Genomic DNA, 22941 nt, shown 5'->3' on the forward strand with positions numbered 1-22941 from the left:
CTTTAAATATATACTACATTTCTCAGGATGATGAATGATAACTATGGTCAATTTGATGGCATAGCTCGATGAAGGAATTCTGTTCTCAAGGAAACATTTATTTTCACAAAGATGGCCCTTTTTTACATGACGGGGCTCAATTTCATAAATCTGTTAAAAAATTAATTTAACTTTAGAATATAATAAATATTAAAAGAAAATAGAATAACTTACTTGTATATTAATCCATGTATAAGAACGTCCATCCTTTCCTCCGAATTGGCTCCAACAATTTATTTTTCCACACGCGACTGTCACTATTTTTAATTATCTACACATATGTATGTCACAAAAATGTTATATGTCTGTGTGTAAAGATGTGATATGTGTTGAATGAATAATGTTTATATACATTTACACTGTAAGTCCGAGTTTATTTAGTAACTTAACTTTCAACTTTTGTTTCAAACTCAAACCACCAGCTAACATCCTCCGTAACTCGGAAATTCTGAGATGAACGTATATATTGTTTAACGTGTTCAAACTCTGTTTCCGGTTCTATCTTACAGTCCTCTATTATTACTGTGACTTTGTGTGAGAGTTTCTCCACTACCTTAACGAGATCACGCAATGTTGAAGCAGACATGTTTATACACCTCAAATGAACACTTTCAATATTCGCCATTTCAGGAGGCAGCGACCTTTCACCTAGATTGATAAACGACAACTCAACGTGTTTCACTTGACTATTAACTTTCAATTGTGACACTTCAGGTATCGCGACCAATTCTAACTTCCTTAGATCTGAATGCTGACTAAAATCTAAACTGAAAGTACACGAACGCTTGTGCTCGGTACACGATAACCACCACAATCTAACCTCTGTCATTGTTTTCCTGTTTATAATATAATTCAGAAAGTCATTCAGTACATCGTGACTCATCTCGAAATTGTAGATATACATTGCTTGTAACAGAGAATTATTCTGTAATTTTTCCAACATTCCACGGCTCCAAGAACAATAATCATCAACAGACGATCTAACATTGACATATTTCGGCGACATGTCTAACAGTACAGGAAGCTGTGCGTTTTCTTCTTTACCGTAGTAGTGTATTTTATTGATCTGGAGCAATGCACAAGACTCAATAATTTCACGTAAACTACGACCACGGTCTGTGTTGATATTTATTGACGCCATGTCTTTATTATTGTGTACCGCGAGCCGTGCTATATGTGAAAAGTATTTTTCTTCTTTACAATCTTTACTAAAGAAAACATCTTGACAGAAAAGTTTGAGTTCCTTATCGCTCGTGTTTTCTTTCATACAAGAGATGTACATGTCTTGTATGTCTTTCAGAGGTTTGCAGTATCCGGCAGTCGTGGATCTGTATTCGCTCGTTATCTTATCTTCACTGATAACAGAAAGAAATTCCTGTGATATTGAAGAAATGATTTCTGTATTCATTCCGCTGATGAAAACAAGGACTGTCGACATGTCAAGAATACGTTGCAAACTTTTGCATTTGTTTAGAACAATGTTTTTGACATCACTTTCATTTTGACAGCTAATGTTCAATGCACAAAAAAACTCATGAACGGTTTTGTGCGAAAACGAAACTTTAGAAATGTGTTTGATAAGTGTCTTTTCTGTACTCTGTGTTAATATTCCCGAGTTAAGACTTAATTTCAAATACTCTGAGGTTAGATGTTTCTCTGTCATTGACTGGCTAAACACAAGGGTGCTTCCTTTGTTTTCACTGAATAACGTTTCAAGTGCTAATTGTCCTAAAGCTTTCAGAAATGTGTAGTGTTCCTTACAATGTTCATATTCACTGAAACACTGTGGGATATCACTCTCGGACTGTTCGCGCGACTGTTGCATGTCGGGATATTTTTCAAACGTTCGTTTAAGAAGCAGTTCAACAGTCTGACAATATAACTCAATTCTAGATGCTCCTAGCTCTATTCCATCACACCATAAACACAAAATATACATCAGTAAGAGCGGAATAGTTTCCAAATCCGAAATACCTCTATCACTGATAGCGCGATCAAACTCTTGAATATGTTTTTCTATGTCAGTTTTACCACATAACAGTGAGATCACAGTCCTTTTTAAACTTTTAGAAGACGTTTTACTTAGTCCAATAAGTTCCAACTTTCGCTCTATTTCACTTGAACGTATCTTACTAACGCCCAACTTCCACGGTCTAGTTGTTGTGAGAATTGTACATTTCCTCCTAGCTTTCCTGTGTGGAATGTCACTTTTTGCGTGTGTGAATTCGTCCAATCCATCCAGTATTATCAGGCACCTTTCCTTAGAAAGAATGTTTTCAAAATCACTAGCTGAAATAGTGTGTGCTAGATCATTAGTTATTTGTTTTTGGATCATCTCATCAATGTCCCATTCTTCGGAACAATCACGTAAAGACAACAAAAACACAAAGTCAAAATTTGACATTGTACTAATGTCTTCCTTCTTAAAATGTTGATCTTCGTTTGGGATACAGTTTTTGGTTTGACACCACGTTAAGACGAGCCGTTTACTTAATGCTGTTTTCCCAAACCCAGCATCCGCAGTAAGGTAAATTTTGCGACATGGTTCATTTCCCTTGTAGAAAACATCATGCAATGACGTAACCTTTGATCTAATTTCTTTGCCGCCTCCACGCGCTCTCTGAATTTCCACTGACTCTACGTCTGGCATCACGTAAAACTTAAGGAGAGGTGTGTCATTTTCTTCCATTAAAGGTGACATCGGTAGGGTATGGTGCCTTTCCCTGTAGAGATCTATCAAATCGTCCTTCAGTTCTGAAATATAAAGAACGTCGTTTGTTACTCTAAATACTTATTTAACAATTGCATTTTCTAGAAGAAGACATATTCACCCACTGTGCATAGTATTTCTGTGAAAATGGTGAAACATTTGAAATTATTGTTGTTGATGTGTGTATGGACTGCAGTTTTATTTATCCTTGTCAACATCAAGCTTATGTTTGTTTGCCAAACATAATTTATACTTTGCATTACCAATGGGTTATTACAGATCAGATCAGTCATTTGAACACAACTTACAATGATATAGACAGATTAAGGTAATTACATCTTGCCGAAGTTGGCGGCCTAGCGGCAGAAGTTGGCAGCCTAGCGCCTAAAAATTAACGGCTTGGTGGTAGCGCTGCCTAATATGATGTTATCGACTAACGACTGTTAATTAAATATCTAAAAGTTACATTACAGTATCAACAAAACGACTCTGAATGATAATTTTAGGTCACCGCAAGGACAAAGTATTCTATCTGCTTGGCGCACTAAACTTCATTCAATGAAAACATGCGAATGAAATCTTGAACTAAATGTTTCTGACCTAGTTGGATGCAAGTTACAACAAACTATTAGAAATTCAAAGTCTTACACTTCAAATGATTACTCTAGGCCACAGTACCAGCTGCCTAATGAAAAATAAAAATGTTTCAATTCAGGAGAATTATGAAACAAATGGTTATTATTCTAAAAAAAATTAAATCAGCGGCATGGCGGGCCTAAGACCCAGCAGACTTGTGCATTTAGGTTTTCAAAGTGTTATTCAGTGAAGTTCATCAGCATCTTTTTTATGTCCTAATGTTTCTATAAACTCTGCTTGGCCAGTCCCCCACCGCCAATCTGACTTTTTCAGAGTATGAAAAATTTGGTTTTATGTGTTTTCATTTAACATACATAATCCATGTAAATAAAGTCTATAAAGTGTTTTTCTTTTGTTAATGGCTACATACATGTATTGTCTTATACCGAAGGGTCTCTAATAATGTTGAGACTGAATTGTTTTTTTCTAGTTCTTAATTTGTCCCCCGGTTTGACCTATGTAATATTCATGACAGCCAGTTTATCTAGCTAAGGTTTATCACTAGATTAACAAAAAATAAATGTTGTGCAAATCTTTATTGACTGTTGTAGACCGAAATTAAACATGCGGAACATTTCACATGATAATACGGATTGATAAATAATATAATAACATCATTTACTCCCCAGTTTAAACGTCTAAATTACGTACTTTTGTTCTTGACGTTAACGTCAAAACTATTGAATTAATTCCCATTCTTTTTTTCCAGAGTAAACATAATAATCCTGGGTAGCCTGGAATATAAATATTTTGGCAAAATCTATGAATTTTGGTTCTTGACATGTTTTGTCATAATCATTTGTTTTATGTTTAATTCCTTATGCCTTTTTGGCATGAGATCAAATAAAACATTTGAACTTTTAGTATATATATTATATATATATATATATAATCTATATTACAGTAAAGTTCCGTAGAGCTAATAAACACAGGCAAAATGGTGGTCTCAATAAGGAATCGGAATAATATAGTATCCCAACCCCGATGACATGTATAAAGTAAACTGTACCATTTACAAATGAGAAAATGTGTTTACAAATCATTTTGAAAATTCTTTTTTATTGTAACATATCTAAGAAAAAACACTTTGCATTTTTTTCCCCTATTTTAGTGCGCGACGCAGTAACCGCTCCATATGGTCCCGCCCACCATTCCCCCCAAAGCCAAAAACACAGTGGTGAATAGAAAAATTTTCATACAGTGTAGATTTTACATTGAAACTTTATACAACTGAGATCAACATATTTATTTTATAGGTCAATAGATACATCTAGTCCGATACCTATTTGAGAGCCGCGCATATTTCAAGCGGATTTTGTTTCGATTTGAAAAAAAAGTTTCATTTCTTTTAGTAAACATAATTTTATAAATGTACATGTAGGCTGATTTTCCCTTTCGTAATGCCAGGTCCCTGGCTTTATTCTAGGTTTACCTGGATAAATGACATTTTATTTTTAACGCCTCAGCGATGTTGACAATATCTTTCTGCAAATCCTACACCTACATTTAACTGGACTTGAAAATAGAGGTTGCAAAAATAACAGCTGCACTAAATCACATTTTCTCACTTGAGTTTATGTATGCATTTTGCAATAAAGATTGTACCTAAACATTGCAATCTGAATCGAGTATTATTTTTTATAACGAAAATCATATGAAATGGGATCACTAATGTTTGAAAAAAGTATTATAAATTAAAAATGTTTAGAAATACCATTTTAAAACATGGATGTTTAATGATAAATCATGGTGGGTTGCCTTTGTAAATAATATATAATGTTTTGCCTCAAGCGACCATAAGTACAATATTCGTAACCAAATTCCAACAAGAGCTGTCACTAATGGTACAAATGCCCCCGCAGCCACCTGACCTTTGAACTGGTGACCTTGACCAACGATCCTGGGTGACCCCAGTCAGTAAGGGGTCGTGTACTCAATAAGTACTATGAGCATGTGAAGTTTGAAGGCCCGGTGCAGTGTACGCGAGTAAAGTGCCTTCATGCAAAAAGTTAACGCTGTTGACGAACGAATAAACGAACTAACGAACGAACGGCGACAGTTGATAAACTAATTTCCTCCTCTCGGGGTCATAAAAATAGATTGTTTTCTATATCAAAACTTTTGCAAAATATCTATTCCCCAACTGCTATAAAATGCCGTTAGTACGATTTATCATCCACCTTTATTTATAGTTTTAAAGTAAATATGTTTCATTTTGTACCGAGCAGACATTTCATGACACTGTATCAATCCAAATTTCGTTCGTGTCCTTTCCCTATCGCAAATAGTAAAAGATAAAAATATCCTTGCAACGGACGTCGCTCCTCCGTATAATAAACATACCTTTTACTCCAAATTTATTGTTTGGAATCATAAAAAACCTTTATAAATTTGTTTTTTTGCTCTGATCTCCTGCCTGACCACGCCCCAATCAGCGTCCCCACTTGAAATAAACATCAGGTTTATAAAGAGTGACGCGTGTAAGGTGCTCAAAATCTATTGAACATACTACAGACTAAAGGAAAACAGAAATTACTCTTCAGTCATTAGTACTGAAGTTGATAGACGTTATAATATCAATTCATTTTCTTTATACTTCATTTAAGTTGTACATTGGCTTCCAAAATCGCTGCGTAATTAATTATCTTATTATATGACTTACAACCACGTATGGAGAAAGTTTTAGCTTTGTCACTTATCGCTTCCGTAATTTCGTAGTTGTGTATATGTCTTTGCATGCGCCGGACAGACTCCAGTGCTGGATAAAATACCAGTTAGTACAAGAGTACCTAATTCTGCAGTGTTTGGATTTTGCCAGTCATGATCAGGTCGATCAGGTCTGGCTAAATCGTCGTGAGATCCGAATTCCATTACGCAGATCAGAGGCACTGCTTAACCCATACTAGCTAAATTCTATAATGAACGTATCCATCATGCAATTTGGATAACACCATTTGACTGTTAAAATTGAGGAATAACTTAGTCAACAGAGTGCGAACAGTGCAGATCTTGAATCAGACTGCACGAAATGTGCAAGCGGATCAAGATCACACTGGCCGCTGAGGGCAGAATCAATCGTGTCCAGCTAATAAAGGTTAATGGCCCATTTTACATACATATATCATTTCATTCAAAATAGACTATAATTTTTTAACAAATACGACTTTTTTTTTCCATATTTTTGACACGCCATGAACGTCCCGCAATTGAAACAGTATGCAACCTTTGATATTTTTCAGCATATCCGACGGGAGTTAATGCAGTATGTTGGTACATACTGTTCCACCATTGAGAGAAAACCCATAAAAAAAATAAACAATAATCCCTGTGAAATTAGGAACTGAGATCTAACTGCATCATAAAAAAATAAACAACAAAAAAACAAAACAAAACAAAAAAAAAAAAAACAACATCAAAATTAAACATAATTACTTTTAAGGTTCAAGTGATGCAAATGTATAGTTTTTTTGCAATCATTGTCTTCAAATCTACTGAAGAATGAACCTCTGAAAACTATAAGGTAAATGAAAGCAATCTGATTTCTTTCCAAATAAAACTGCACATCTTATATGATGTCCATGAAATATGAATGGAACTGTTGAAATTATACTTCACTGCAATAACAGTTTTTTAGGCCCAAGTGTGTATGACTTTGAGGGACCCGCTGATTTTGGAAATTTTATAAGGAGTCCATCAGTTCTGGCTTGTCTAAACCTCCCTACCCAATTTTGAGTTCATAAGCCGTAGCATTCCTCTGTAATCCAAAGAAACCTATTTGCAGCTCAGGACACCACGATATTGACCTTTGACCTATCGACCTCAGAATCAATACAGTCATTCGCTGGACAAGACATATGATATGCTCTCACGACAATGCGACGTGACGACACACATATGCCACAACGACCAATGGCGAATTGACAAACGATATGCCACAGGACCAAGCGACCGCGACATATGATATGCCACAGGAAAATGGCGACTTGACACATGTTTTCCATAAGACAATGCGAGTGACAAACGGATATGCCACACAACAATGCTATTGACAAACGAATACCGCAGGAACAAACGACCTTGACAGACGATGTGCCACACGACAGTGCGACTTGACAACGATATTTCACACGACAATGCCAACTTGACACACGATATCCACACGACAAATGCGACGTGACACACGATATGCCACAGAACTATACGACGTGACAGATGATGAGCAACACGACAAAGCGACTGACGAACGATAGCCACACGACAATTTGACTGAACGCACATATGACACTCGACAGTGCAACGCGACAAATGGTATTAACATAAAAAATGGACATTTCTGTGTATGAATATAGTATGTCGCGTCGAAATATCGGCTATAGTAACGAGGTGGCCGTGTTGATAAATGTCGTGTCGAGTGTCGTAATGTAGCGCACTGGTAGTGAAACAAGACATCCAATATGGCTCTACCAGATCCAATACAATGAGCTGTAAAAAAAATATCGATAATATTTTTACTCTGATGTATTAGTGTTATAATTGCGGGGAAATACTTTTTTGTCTACACTTTTGCTGGTTCGCCAGTATCAATATCAAGAGAGGATTTTAATCTACTTAAACTAATTATTTAATTTTGTAAAAATCCGAGCATTCATAATTCCCTGCTTGTAGGTACCACAGTCGTAACAGAACGCATTTGTAACAGGGTGATCATGTTTACAACTGAGATCGCATAATAACCGAAACCAGCACATATGTAACGCTTTTTGAGACAAAATGTTGATCGATGCCGATTTTTGATGTGACATCTGATCACTTTGTCACATGTCCTTTTCGATCGAAAAAAAAATAAACAAAAGTGCGTTTTTACATCTGAAACACATTTTGTAACATATTTACTCAATTGTACAAGTGACAAAGTAAGCGTTGTTGTCATCCCTTTGTACGTCATCCGTTGTCCGACCGTCCGTCCGTTCACATTTTTTTTCTAGGAATAACGATAGATCAGCATTTTATAAAGTGATTTACACCAAAGGTTGCACAGAAACTTATATATATCTAGATATGGTTCCTTTCAAAAACCAGCTAATCACATCGTCTTTGATAAGGCACCCTGATATTTGCAATAATTTATTATATAGCCTTGTAAAACGCGATAGAGACCACATCTTTGTTTTTGACTAACTTGCACACAACATATATATCTATAAGATCTCGGTTCCTTTCAAAACAACAAACCGTATTGCACCATTTTGACTTGGAGCTTACGGGCCCCTGAATTAGCAAAAAATGCTGATTTTAACCCTTGTCAACACAATAGTAGACTAAACATATATTTTCGATTTTATTAAACTTATATAGATCACACTTCCTTTAAAACAGCTATATCTCAAGTTATGGCGAAATGGCCACTTGCTTATTTTTATTCTAGTGGAAACACAATGGAGACCATAGATATCATTTTCATTCTACCAAACTTATATCGAAGTTATATAAACTCTATACCATCTCGTTCCTTGCGACAACCACTATAAAGCAGCATTAGTCCAGGACGTTATGGCCCATAAAATTGACAAAATTTGCTGATTTTTAGCATTTGAATCATGACAGAAATCACATTTATCCTTTGATTTTGACCAAACTTGCACTGAAGTTACATATCATTAAATTTTTTTCTTCGAACGTAGCCATATCACGCTATTAATCCTAGAGTTATTGGCCCCTAAAATGGCAAAAATCACAGATTTAATAAACAAATTAGTGTAATATTTCTCATGTAAGCGATATTGGCCATGACGGCCCTCTTGTTCATTAAAGGAAAATTTTTTTGTTGATGTTATGCCCCATGTGGTACCCCGTTTATTATCCTCCGTTACTGTAAATAAGGGGTCGGAGAACCAATCCGACCTATTAACCTTAACAAATATGATAAAATTGCTACATTCATACACACTGTACCATACATAATACAAATATAATAAAAGTTGCTACATTCATACATACTGTACCATACATAATACACAATTGATGTTATTCACTAAATTTATCTTTTTCTGCTATAAAAACAATTTTTTGATGAATGTCTTGTGCTTATTGTGTAAAAAAGGAAATTGATTATAAAAAAAACATTTGATGATATATCTAATTCAAGATAATAAACGGACCTCAAGAAAGACAAAGGAAGAAAAAAACGGACAGAAATACAAGCGAAAAAAAACTGATAACAGTCTGCCCTTCTCCCTACTATCTACTGGATTTTTAATTTGAACTTTTTGTCAATAATAGATATAATATATCTTTCTCCTCTTTACCAGGTAAAGATTCGTAATCATATATCAAGTTTTTGTAGCAAAATTGACCAGTTTCACGTCAAAATTATGACAGATTTATTGTTTATCCTTGGCGGTATACTTCATTGTTATGAATTTTTGTTTTAAGTATAAAAACAAACGATGGAGTAATTTAGAAGTTGCATACAATTTTCTTTAAATTTTTGATTTAAAATGTAATACTTGAAGCAGTAACGAAATAAACTTTCCATTAGAGTTATCGTTAACCAAATGAGAAAGAAATTGTTTTTCTTGTATATTCAAATTTATTTCACACTCACTTCTCATTCCCACTGTTTGATGCTTACTATAAAATTAGTATAATATATTGGACATGTATTGTTTTTTCCCGCTCATTTATGCAGTATGGAGCATAAATATTATCAATTTTATGTATGATATGTAAAAATGATATTGTAGTAAAGAAAATGATGATTTATCTTAAATTGAAACATCTTTTAATACCATTATTTCTTTTATTGCTTTGGTATAATTTTTTGCAATAATCCTTTAAATCGTCATCCGGAAATCCCCATTGATTGTACCATTTATATGGTACCGCTAACGACACTCTTTGTATCGGTAATAAATCGTATAAAGTACACTACTACCTTTTTTATCTTTATTACAATTTTTAAATACGGATTCAAAACCATTGTTGCTTATATTTATTAACCCTCAATTGCGTTTTTGCCTTATATATGTTTCCATTCAAATTGGAAATGTTTAAAAGAACACGGTGCAATCTATAAAAAGTTCCTCGTACCGAGTAAATGTTTTTCAGATCTTCTAAGCTTTAAAAATTCCCATTAATTGTTGAGTAAATCTAAATAGAGGATATTTCCCGGTCATGTTAAATCTTGGTACTGGTTTGTTAATTGTCAATTAAACTAGCCAAGAATACCGTTATCATGACTGGTCGATTCATAGTAAATGATACTACTGTATATGTCTCTCATATTGGTTTAGGTTTGTAAGATTCGTTTTACAAATGCATGAATATAAAATATGACGATTAATTTGGAAGATTCGACACCACACACATTCAATCCCGTCAACTGTTATAATCGGCAAATCTCCGGTTTTATAAATATCGCTTCTTCAACATTTAAAATGCACTAAAATCAAGATCAAGGCAGTCCCATAAGTCAAAATAGTGACTAAGTTTGAAGTATTCTAAAAAGACTGTTTAAATACTACTGTTCCGATCCTGATGTCGACCGTCGTCCGCGGTTCGCTGCAAGATAGATTTTTCGTTTTCCGTTTTGTTTATCTTTGTCTGTTCACGATTGCTTTAAAACATCATTCTAGCTTAGACTACTGTTTCTTTGTCACTTTTTCTGGGCATGTTTATTACAGAAGAGGAAAACGGTGTGTTAACAGAGAGATACTCGCTGTGCCGCAGGGGCGTGCTGGTTTAGTCGAGTAACATCGAGTAGTTTATAATCACAGGCCGGGTGCGCGGTGAAGCGATCCTACTGACGGTGGTGATTCATGGACTCTCAGGGGTATTGGATACAAACGTGCATCACAAGTCATACAAACACATGTAGGTATTGGGATATTAGTATTTTGTATAGTACGGGTTCGAGACGCAGTATGGGGGTGGCGCGGCTATTTTTCGTGAAAATTAATGACGTTTGAGAGACATTGTATCTGTTTATCATTTTGGTGTTTTATGCTAGAATAAGCCCCCCCGGTTTAGCGCATGTTCATTTTGTGTTATAACATTTGCAGAAATCCCTCGGGATACGCTGGTAACCCTGCCCAACGACTCGACACCAACAGTCCCCTCGGGATTCATGCGTTATACATAACAAAAAAACAACAAACAACATACTGACGACAACAGATACATCAAATGAAATATGTCCCCATTTAAAACCTGACGAACTTTAATTGGCAAGTTATCTCAAGGACAAGAACCATATATAACGCACGAACGGCACAAACGCCTCTATTCCGCCGGATTATAAATATATAGAAGGCCTATTACCTCACAGGCGGCTCAGGTGGGGTGACGGTTATTAAAAAAATAAGGTGTAATCTCTTAGAACATCAGATCGCCGCACAAGGTCGGGTTACTCCTAGACTTAAGGCTAACACTCCGTACATGACAATTGTACACGTCGCGTATATAACTTGACTCAGCAATGGCAACTTCCTTGTGTCACCCAATTTAAAACAGCTTTGGATGACGAAAGATAGCTACAAATGAGTCCCACCGGTTCGAACCATGACCTGAGCCTTGTGGTCTAAATTTCCGCTAGTCAAGGTAACAGTAAAGTAGCTGCATTCGTAATCATTAAATAGTGGTACATGAGTTGCAATGGATGCGAAAATATAGTTAAAAAATGAACCACGTCACGGGAAAATTGCATTGGACATTTTTGTGAATTTCAGGAAAGTGTATATTTAGGCTGACCTGTTCATTCTATGCGCCTGAATTAGTGGTAAGAAAATTTATATTTAAGCAGAATAAGCCTTCTTTGAAATAATAGAGAACGGTATGGCCTGAATCAGACTGATCTGGACCCACGCTGTTCGCAAAACCCCGAGATTCCCGAAAGACCCATGTCTCATGATGCGCTCAAAGTCTCTAGATAATTAACGCGTTCTAAACTACATGTGTGTCCACAGGACATGTCCCCCTGCTCCCCCCCCCCCTCGCCACTGTAACATGGTTTTATGACTCAAGTTAAATAATTTTTTAAGATGTTTGCAACATAGACTCTTAAGAACGCATCAGTGTAATTTTCACTTAGTTAGCCATAACTCTGTCTAGACTGAGTAAAATCCAAAAGAGAACACTCACAGGCTATAAAACAATCCTCTAATGTTTAACATACATGGTTCACAAACTTTTTTTTTTGTCTGGATCGTGTAAGTGAAATAAACTTGAAAAACAAAGTAACTCATGGGCCATAACTCCGTGCACGACTGAATGAATTTCCGGACGCGAAACCCCAGATTCACACTGCACATGCGACCAACATCCTGTAAACTTTGGTGACTCTACGTCTAAATACTTTTGGAGCTATGCGCGACACACATTAAAATGACCAATTTTACAAAGTCAGTGGCGCATAACAGTTAACGACTAAATGAAATCCGGACGCGAAACCCCAAGTGGCACAACTCCACATGCCTGACTACATTCCTGTAAAGTTTTGTGCTCTACGTCAAATACTTTTAGGAGCTAGAGCGACACAACGTTTCTCGGAAGGACGGACGGAAGGAGGACGGACAGGAGCTAAATCGATATGCCCTCCACTTTATGGGTGGCAACAAAAAGCCCATGATCATACTTCTATATGATGAAAATTGCTTTTTCTATTTAAATATTTAAAAATACTCTGCTGGTCACGAAAATTAGCTATGCTGGAATGGATATACATGATTAGATATACGCACAAGATGTGGTTATCTCAGGTCCCGTGGATAATTAAATCCACAATTAACACACTATGTACTTTGTTTATATAAATGTATCCTACACCTTTAAACTATCCGCAGTAATGCACAACGTCGGCTTATTTTGTACAGGAACCACTTGTAGCATGTATAGGAAAATCAATCATGGTCTACTTAAATCAGTTTAGAATGCTCAAATAGATTACTGTTTTCTGTTGCTTTTTCTGTTATTACAAATAACCTATTTAATTTATTTTCATGCATGTACTGTTTTTCTATTGTCTTGTTTCTATTATTACAAATAGGTCTATTTAATCAAAATAATGTATAGGCCATACAAAAAATAATGTGTAGCAGTAAAAGTAATAGGTGTAGCGTGTATAGGAAAATTAATCATGGTCACTTAAATCAAAACATACAAAATTGGTTTTGCGTGGCCAGAAATTTCGCCCTGCGTCCTCGTGAAATGCTATCACGTAAATATATTCTCTTTTTTTGTGCAACAGTATTAAAAATGTTGAGACACAATTTTTCATTACAATAGTTGTAAAATAGTAACTTCATGACATTTATATTATTAGTGTTGAATACATAATCAATTTATATGTAAAGACAGTAACAGTTACTGTAAAGTTACGTTCATTCGACGGATAATTCTACATTTAAAGCAAATAGCTGAAAATGAAATATTTATTTCATGTACATTACTAGTATATACCTATCTCATAACTAATATGTTTAAGAAGTAGATGTACCCGCTTAAATAAAACCGACATTTTCTGTAAATTATATAAAGATTGAAGGAAACCAGTTCAATGGCGGTAGTGGAAGTGCAAAACTACAGTCCTCGCCCTCTAACCCCGGGTTAGCAGAACACAACAAATTTACACATGTTATACGTAACAAATGTAATTTATAGTACATCCTCAGATTGTTTATGTGGGTTCACTGTGGCCACTTCAACGATACACAGAAGGCAATTCCATGAAAATCGGCTTACGTCCCCCAGATAAAATAATGACTACCCTAAACAAGAGGCCAAAATGGCCCTATAACCGCTCACCTGTTATCATTGCACTTAAGACAAAAAACAAAAATCAAAATCCAATGTATCAATCAAAAGAATTAAGAGAAAATAATAGTGGAATTTTTCTAAAGTTACTTCAAATAAAATTATTTTCAAATCAGGCCATACATGTAGTTACATTGAGCAACAATTTTTGAACTGATGAAGCCCAACGCATAGGAACAACAAAGGGAAGAAATTAAAAATAAATCTGAGTCCTCAGAAAAAATATCTAAGTCCAAAGGACAGGAACAACAAAGGGCAAAATTTAACCAAAAAGAAATAAAAAATTCTTACAAGGTACAGATATGTCAAAATACACCTAACAAGAAATATCTTTAAAAATGATGGTCGGCGAATTGTAATAAGGAAAGAAATTTTTCATCTAACATTCATCTTTCATCTAACATTTTTCAAATTGCAAAACTAAACAACGCACTTTTAACAATTTTAAATGGTCTCTTTAATTTTTCGGGCAAAGTTTTCGTAGGTTTTGCAATTTTTTTCGTTATTCCTTAGACGAATAATTTACAGCAGTATTTGATGAATATCATGAACCGTTCAATGAGAAAAATGTCATTAAACGTTTTTATATTTTTAGCTAAAATGGTCCCTATCCCCAATTATAACAACATAACAGGAGACCTTAACGATATGGTTCACATCGAGTTTGAATAAAAATCATTACATTTTAGTGTTTAATGAGATGAAAGGCATATCTGCTTTAGCTATAGTGGTCCCTAATAGGGCCCACGTTTTCCTATATAAATAAATTTGGAAGAGGACCTTATAATGATGCTCCAGACCAAGTATGACAAAGATCCACCAAGCGTCATGAACGCTGTATATAGGCATTCTATTTTTGAGCTCTAGCAGCCCTAAAAGGGGTTCAAAGTCCCATCTGAACAAAGTTGGCTGCGGGCCTAATAAAATGCATAACAAATCAATTTGATTAGAATACATTAGAAAAAAATCAAATAAAGGATTTTTTTATTTAATATTTTTATTTATTTCTAAAATAGGCCAACTGATCCCGCTTTAACAAATTAGCAAAATTATTCACTAATCCATTGAATCTTTGGACAATGACGTCACCTATAAAAAAAGTGAAAGGTACAAGCAAAACAAACAAAAGTAAATAATATCAATAAATCTGTTTTCATAAAGCAAGTTTGACCGTAGTCATATCACATAGATAAACTGTATGCAGCGTACCTTCATTTCAGTGTAATGAGATTCAGTCATTACATAGCATATATAATAATAAAACAGATTTCAACTGAGTTCAATATTTGCATACCATACTAAAGAAAAATATTCATATATAATAAATCAGTTAAATATTTATAACAAATATATCAAATCAAACAGTACTCATTTTAATATGCAATCTGAATAAGTCACAAAAGGAAGCAAACCTTACCATACCAAACCGACAATTGTAGCAAGGAAAAAACTTTTAAAAAGCACTTCTCTACATAAAAGACTCTTATCACACCCTTATTCATGTGATACGCAGACCGTATTCAGCTCTTTCTTTAATTTGATATATGTTGGTATTTGAACAGGTTTTTATCATATTTACTCTCGTCCAATCAGACAGAGAGTAACATAAATCTTCCATTTTGATAAATTATCTATAATGCGTTATCAAGTAGTTTGATTTGCAAACTGAAGTCACGTGGCATAGGTAACGAAAACGAATTTAGAAACGGGCGGCGCCGGATATAATGAAGACCATCATGCTGTACCGCAGAAAAGTGGTCTCGGTTTTCCTACAGCCAATAATAATAAAGTTACTTAATAAGCTATTTATAGTAACCTAAAAGGGAGTAACAGAAAAAAATGATTGTAGGTCAACAAAAGAAGAATCTGCCAAATTAAAACAAGAGCACTACAATCGACGCAAATGCAGCGCAATATACACACAAAACAATGCATATGGACCTTGACCTAAAAGTTGTGGCCTTGACCTTGAGTGAGCCATCCCAAATGCGCTTCTGCCACATTGATTTTGATGAGGTGAAACCTTTGTGTCCAGGTTTCTTGAAATCCTTCAAGGGGTTTTCAACAGTCACAGAGCAGAAGGGAAATTGCTAACCAACAGACATACAGACTGACAGGCACCGAGGCGATAACATAATATGTCCCTTCGGGCGTATGAAAAGGAATCAAGATCTTATGGTGATACATGTTGTGTGCAAGTTTGGTTAAAATCAAATATTAAATGAAGCTGCTATCATGCCGAAAAGGTCAAAATAGCGAATTTTGGCCCTTTCAGGGGCCGTAACTCTGAAACCCATAATGTGATCTGGCTGGTTCAAGAAAGGAATCAAGACCTTATGGTGACACAAGTTCTGTGCAAGTTTGATTAAATTCAAATCATAAATGAAGCTGCTATTGTGCAGACAAGGTCAAAATAGCTAATTCTGGCCCTATCAGAGGCCATTACTCTGGAACCCATACAGGAATCTAACCATTTCAAGAAAGGAACCAACATCTTGGTTCGATACAAGTTGTGTGCAAGTTTGGTTAAAATCAAATCATAAATGAAGCTGCTATTGTGCAGACAAATTCAAAAAAGCTAATTTTGGCCCTTTCAGGGGCCATAACTCTGGAACCCGTTATGGGATCTAGTCAGTTCGAGAAAGGAACCGTGATCTTATGGTGACACAAGTTTTGTGCAAGTTTGATTAAAAACAAATCATAAATGAAGCTGCTATGATGCAGAAAAGGTCAAAAAAGCTAATTTTGACCCTTTCAGGGGCCATAACTCTGGAACACATTATTGGATCTGGTCGGTCCAAGAAAGGAACTGAGATCTTATAGTAACACAAGTTTTCTGCAAGTTTAATTAAATTCAAATCATAAATGACGCTGCTATTGTGCAGACAAGGTCAAAATAGCTAATTTTGGCCCTTTCAGGGGCCATAACTCTGGAACCCATAATGGAATCTGGCCAGTTGAAGAAAGGAACCAAGATCTTATGGTGACACAAGTTGTGTGCAAGTTTGGTTAAATTCAAATCATAAATGAAGCTGCTATTGTGCAGACAATGTCAAAATAGCTAATTCTGGCCCTATCAGGGGCCATAACTCTAGAACCCCTGAAGAAATCTGGCCAGTTCAAAAAAGGAAGCAAGGTCTTACGGTGATACAAGTTGTGTGCAAGTTTGGTAAAAATCAAATCATAAATGAAGCTGCTATTGTGCAGACAAGGTCAAAATAGCTACTTTTGGCCCATCAGGGGCCATAACTCTGGAACCCACAACGGGATCTGGCCGGTTCAAAAAAAGAACCAAGACCTTATGGTGATACAAGTAGTGTGCAAGTTTGGTTAAGATAAAATTATAAATGAAACCACTATCGTGCAGACAAGAAATTGTTGATGCACAAAAATAGCAAATTCTGGCCCTTTAAGGGGCAATAACTCTAGAACCCATGATGGGATCCGGCACGTTTTCAAAAGGAACTGAGATATCATGCCAATACAAGTTTTGGACAAGTTTGATCAAAATTGCTTACAAAATGTGGTCTCTATCTTGTTCACAAGAAATTGTGGACGGACGGACGACGGACGAAAGGTGATCACAAAAGCTCACTACGTGACAGGTGAGCTAACAAGAAAACAATAGGCAGAACAAAACAAACAGGAATTTCGATAAGGAATATGTGGTTATTGAGCCTGCTTATCACAGAAACTGCCAAAAGACAAAATTAAAAAGCAGGCGCCATATCAAAGAGGTGATTAAACAATACCCAAAGCTTTTAAAGCCGGGGTATTGCAACCACCCAGGCCGAAATGATCAAGCTAAAAAATAAACAGTACACTAACCATGCCAACACAAGAAAAGACTAAATTAACAAGAGGGCCATGAAGGCCCTGTATCGCTCACTTGACCTACTAACATAAAGATAATCAAGACTTACATTCTGACCAAATTTTATTAAGTTATGGTCATAAATGTGGCCCCTGAAGTGTAAACTAGCTTTTCCTTTGATTCAACCTGGTGACCTAGTTTTTGACCCGACATAACCCAGGTACAAAAATAACCTTGAGATCATCGAGATTACCATTCTGACCAAGTTTCACGAAGATACAGTCATAAATGTGGCCTCTACAGTGTTAACAAGTTTTTCCTTTGATTTGACTCGGTGACCTTGTTTTCGACCCCCCCCCCCCACGACCCAGATTTGAACATGACCTATAAATCATCAAGATTAACATTCTGACCAAGTTTCATTAAGATATGGTCATAAATGTAGCCTCTACAGTGTTAACAATCTTTTCCTTTAATTTGACCTGGTGACCTAGTTACTAACCCAAAATAACCAATATTAAACTCGTCCAAGACTTTATTGAGGGTAACATTCTGACTATTTTTCATTAAGATTGGGCCAGAATTGTGACCTCTAGAGTGTTAACAGTCAAATTTGTTGACGACGACGGACGACGGACATAGGGCGATCATAAAAGCTCACCTTTTAGTACTTTGTGCTCTGGTGAGCTAAAAAGCAGATACTCTATCAAAGAGGTGATTAAACAATTCCCAAAGCCTTTAAAGCCGGAGTATTTGAACCACCAGACCGAAATGATCAAGCTAAAAAAATAAACAGTTCACTAACACAACACTAGAAATACATTCTGTTAGCCCGCGGGCAGAATGTCGAGCCCGCCAGCTGTCTAAAAAAGTAGCATTTATTATACTATTTGGCGGTGTCAGAACTAATTCACACTAGCAGCTGTATTTTGCATATATATTTTATTTGACAATATATATATTTCCATACTAAACTCCTTACCAGGTAGAGATAGGTCAAATTGGTTGTACCATAGAAAAGTGGTCTCAGTTTTTTCCCACGGCCAGTAATAAGAAATTTATAATATAAACTATTCATAGTAACAACAAAGGGAAATAATTCTAACAACAAGATTACCCCTTGGTGTTGAACATGTGTGCTAAATTACATCACAATGCATAAAGATGTATTTATTTATTTGGGTTTTACGGCGCACCAACACAGTACAGATTATATTGCGCCAAACAGGACTACAAATTTTGGTTCCACATCTCATTTACTTCGAAATAAAAACATGAGGCATGGAATCAAGATTTGCACACCTGCTGAGTGTTAACCAAACCAAGTGTTAAGATCCTATTAGTCGCCTCTTACGATCATGCAAGGGTAAGGCAGTGGTTCCAATTATTTTCATTCACAGATCGTCCAAGAACCACATGGAGCTAATGCATGAAGAAGACAGCTCCAGATAATGTCATTCTTGTATCTGACCTTTGGCCTCTAAGCGTATCCTTGACCCTTGACCTAGGAACCTGGTTCTTAAGCATGACGCACCGTCTCACAAAAGTGAACATTCATGCCAAGTTACATCAAAATCCCAGTATGTATGAAGAAAACAATGCTCCTGACAAGCTTCGATTTGACCTTTGACCTCCAACTGTGACCTTGACCTTTGAGATAGAAACATGGAGTTTGCGCATGACACGCAAACTTACTGAGGTAAATATTCATGCCAAATATAAACAAATTTGGTCCAGGCATGTCAAAGTAATGGTCCGGACAAACTTCAATTTCACCTTTGACCTCCAACTGTGACCTTGACCTTTAAGATAAGAACATGGGGTTTGCGCCTGACATGCCTTCTAATTAAGGTAAACATTCATGCCAAATATAAACAAGATTGGTCCATGCATGTCAAAGTTAGGGTCCGGACAAAATCGGACGGACGCGCGGACGCACACACGCACGCACATACACCGAAAGTGACGACTATATTGAGCTCACCGCAAGCGGGCTCGATAATAAATGCCGTGTTGAACCATCTAAAGAGATCGAAATACAACATCACTGTTTGAAGGTACTGAGGAGACATTTTACGGCCGCCACATGGCACAAACAACGCTGCTGTAATAATCATACGAACTAAAAGTGTATAAACTTTATCAGTATTAACTTCTACTGTCTTGAGCCAGTAATTGTTTTGACTAAGTAAGATTGAACCGGCTTACTGAAATATCAGATTATGTATATAATGCTATACCACATTGAAACATTCAAGGTAAATCCTATAATAATAACCGAAGAAATATAATGCCTCATATGAAATCATTTTAAGGGACACACATTGTTCTGCACTGAATATAAGGATTCAAGTTAGTCAGAAGCAAAATGATTAGCTGATATTTACAAAGTCCCACGCTTCTTGTCAAAATACTGGAGGTTTTAAAGAAAATACACTTACCCTTTTTCAATGTGTCGTATATATCTTCTTTGCTTTCTGTTTTTGATTTCTCAATATGTTTTAATGCTTCTTCAGCACATTCTTTTAGCTGTTCCGTTCGAGTAACAGCTTCAGTCCCTATTTCTTTCACACCTTTATCTCTGGCTTTCTCTATTTCTTTTACAGCTTTACCAGCTTCTGATGAGATCGTTATTACCTTAGCACTGGTTTCCGCAGTCGCCTCTGTTTTCAACCTTTTAACCTCTTGATCTAACTCTTCTGCCATTTTTCTCTTAACGTTGACAGCTTCTGTTTGAAATTCTGCGGTTACATTTTTCGAAATAGTACGTCCTTCCGCCACTAAAATCTTCTTTTGTTTTCTTCCTTCAGCTTGTACTTCTTTAACCGATTTCTGTTTTTGTTTTTCTATTTCATCCACTGCAGATTTACATGCTTTATCTAGTTGAGACATTGACGTTTTTCCATGACTGTCAATAGCATTGACATATCTTTTGGTCATTTGGATAAGTTTTAGCTTTTGCCTTTCAGCATCCTTCTTGTAATCATCGTTTGCAGTCCTTATTTGATCTTGAACTGCTTTACCAACATCATCCAGCACTTTCCGGACATCGTCTTTACCAATGACTAAGGTATCATTTTGAAGCTAAAATATTTTAAAAATGATTATAGCTAGATATCGAAAGATGGCGATTTTTATCTAAGTTTATTACAATTTTTGATAGATACATTTGCAGATAAATATTTATAACAATACCCTCTGGAAAATCATATACTGGATGATAAAATGTTTGAAAATTTATTTTAAGTACTTGAAACAACATATAAACATAAATAATGCAAAACACTAGGTTGGAGATTTTCTTAAGAAAAACGTATGATTCCCAATACACCTTCATCTATATAGGATGATGAATAGATATACAATTTCTGTCAATAGCAGAAATACAATTTCCTAGTGACAGACGCAAGTCCTGTCAAATTCAAATAAAGCAAACTCGACGGGACATAAGAAGTTTGATTATAACAAGAGGACTATTTGGCTCTTAATCGCATACTTGAGTTTCAGAGCTGAAATAGTTTTAAGGGTGTGCAATTCTGAAAGACGACTATAATATGCTTCAAGTGGCAACGAAATATATCGGGAAAAGGAATGAAAAATAAATGTTTAGTGGAGGGAGTGCATGATCAGGAAGGTGCGGTCGACTGGCTAGAGGAGAGAGGATGGGGTAGAGTAAAACTTAGCATAAATATTTATTAAAGGTTTGAAAAAAAAAAAACAGAAAAAAACTGGTGGTGGGGAGCTATACAGGGTGATCAAGGTGGTTGGGATGACCGGGTTTGGGTACATAACTTCACATGTTGATTTTTTTTGTTGTTGTTGGATTTAACGTCGCTCCGACACATAATAGGTCATATGGCGACTTGTCAGCTTTAATGGTGGATGAAGACCCAAGGTGCCCCTCCGTGCATTATTTCATCACGAGCGGGCACCTGGGTAGAACCACCGACCTTCCGTAAGCCAGCTGGGTTGATTCCTCACACGAAGAATTCAACTCCCCGAGTGAGGCTCGAGCCCATATCGATGAGGGAAAAGTGATTTGAAGTCAGCGACCTTAACCACTCGGCCACGGACGACCCCTCACATGTTGATAATAAATTATAACTGTATAAGTAAATGTAAAGCATAGGCCCCTTGACAAATATTATCTAAGCTCTGAGTCATATGGCTTGAAAAAACATATATTTTTAAGTTTTTAAGGACTACCCACACAATTCTACTTTACATAGGTCACGTGGTTTTGTACAAGATTTTCAAGGTTAACGTCATATACAAACAAGCGCATTCTTTCCAACACCATATGATCACAGAGCGGGACCATATTTGACACTAGGGGAACAATTTGAACATTCTGGGTAGAGAACTTCTAGATGATGTCACATACCAAAAATCAATGCCCTAGTCTCTGTGGTTTTGGACAAGAAAATTTTCGAAGTTTTCCTTATAAATTATTAGTCTATATAAAGCATGTGACCTCCAGAGCGGAACCATATTGGACACTAGAGAGATAATCTGAACAGCTTGGTAGAGAACCACTGTATGACCACCCTTGTTACCCGGATAATACAAAATGATGTGATAACTCAAACATGCTATAAAATGGCCGATCAACGATTTTGAAAATTTCACGTTTTTCGGTAAGTTGCTGTGGCTTGATAAGAGATTTTAACCCCCAGGTGTTGCAAAAAGAACGAATGGCGATTTGTTTCCATGGAACTCAAACTATTTTACTGTATTTTTGTGAATACAATACACAATATGTTAAACTGTTTACAAAAACCATGTAAGTTTAGTTTGAAAAATCATAAAAAAATATTTAGAATTGTTTTTCATGCTTGTAATTCACTGTATGTACGACTCTACCATTTCACTATCTGACATAGTTTACAGTAAGTTGTTTACTTTTGCCGTTTTAATGTCAAAACCATTTATA

At 35.9% G+C, this 22941-nt stretch overlaps 1 protein-coding gene across 1 annotated transcript; it reads right to left on the reverse strand.

Annotated features, from left to right (window-relative positions):
* Nucleotides 1–217: 217 nt before the first annotated feature.
* On the reverse strand, nt 218–21100 carry LOC123543673 (uncharacterized). The gene is made up of 2 exons (XM_053533129.1): nt 20450–21100; nt 218–2793 (listed from the first exon to the last, which is right to left on the reverse strand). Exons 1-2 carry the CDS (start codon nt 20946–20948, stop codon nt 425–427), a joined length of 2868 nt encoding a protein of 955 aa, XP_053389104.1. The 5' UTR covers nt 20949–21100; the 3' UTR covers nt 218–424.
* Between the last annotated feature and the right edge of the window lie 1841 nt (nt 21101–22941).

This window comes from Mercenaria mercenaria, unplaced genomic scaffold (genome assembly GCF_021730395.1).
Source record: "Mercenaria mercenaria strain notata unplaced genomic scaffold, MADL_Memer_1 contig_2056, whole genome shotgun sequence".
Taxonomy (NCBI): Eukaryota; Metazoa; Mollusca; class Bivalvia; order Venerida; family Veneridae; genus Mercenaria; species Mercenaria mercenaria.

Excerpts from the sequence above, each read along its gene's own strand:
- LOC123543673 (XM_053533129.1), bottom strand. The coding sequence starts at position 20,948 with ATGACCAAAAGATATGTCAATGCTATTGACAGTCATGGAAAAACGTCA. Across the intron at positions 2,794-20,449 it reads ATACGACACATTGAAAAAGG|AACTGAAGGACGATTTGATA; the intron begins GTAAGTGTATTT and ends TTTATATTTCAG.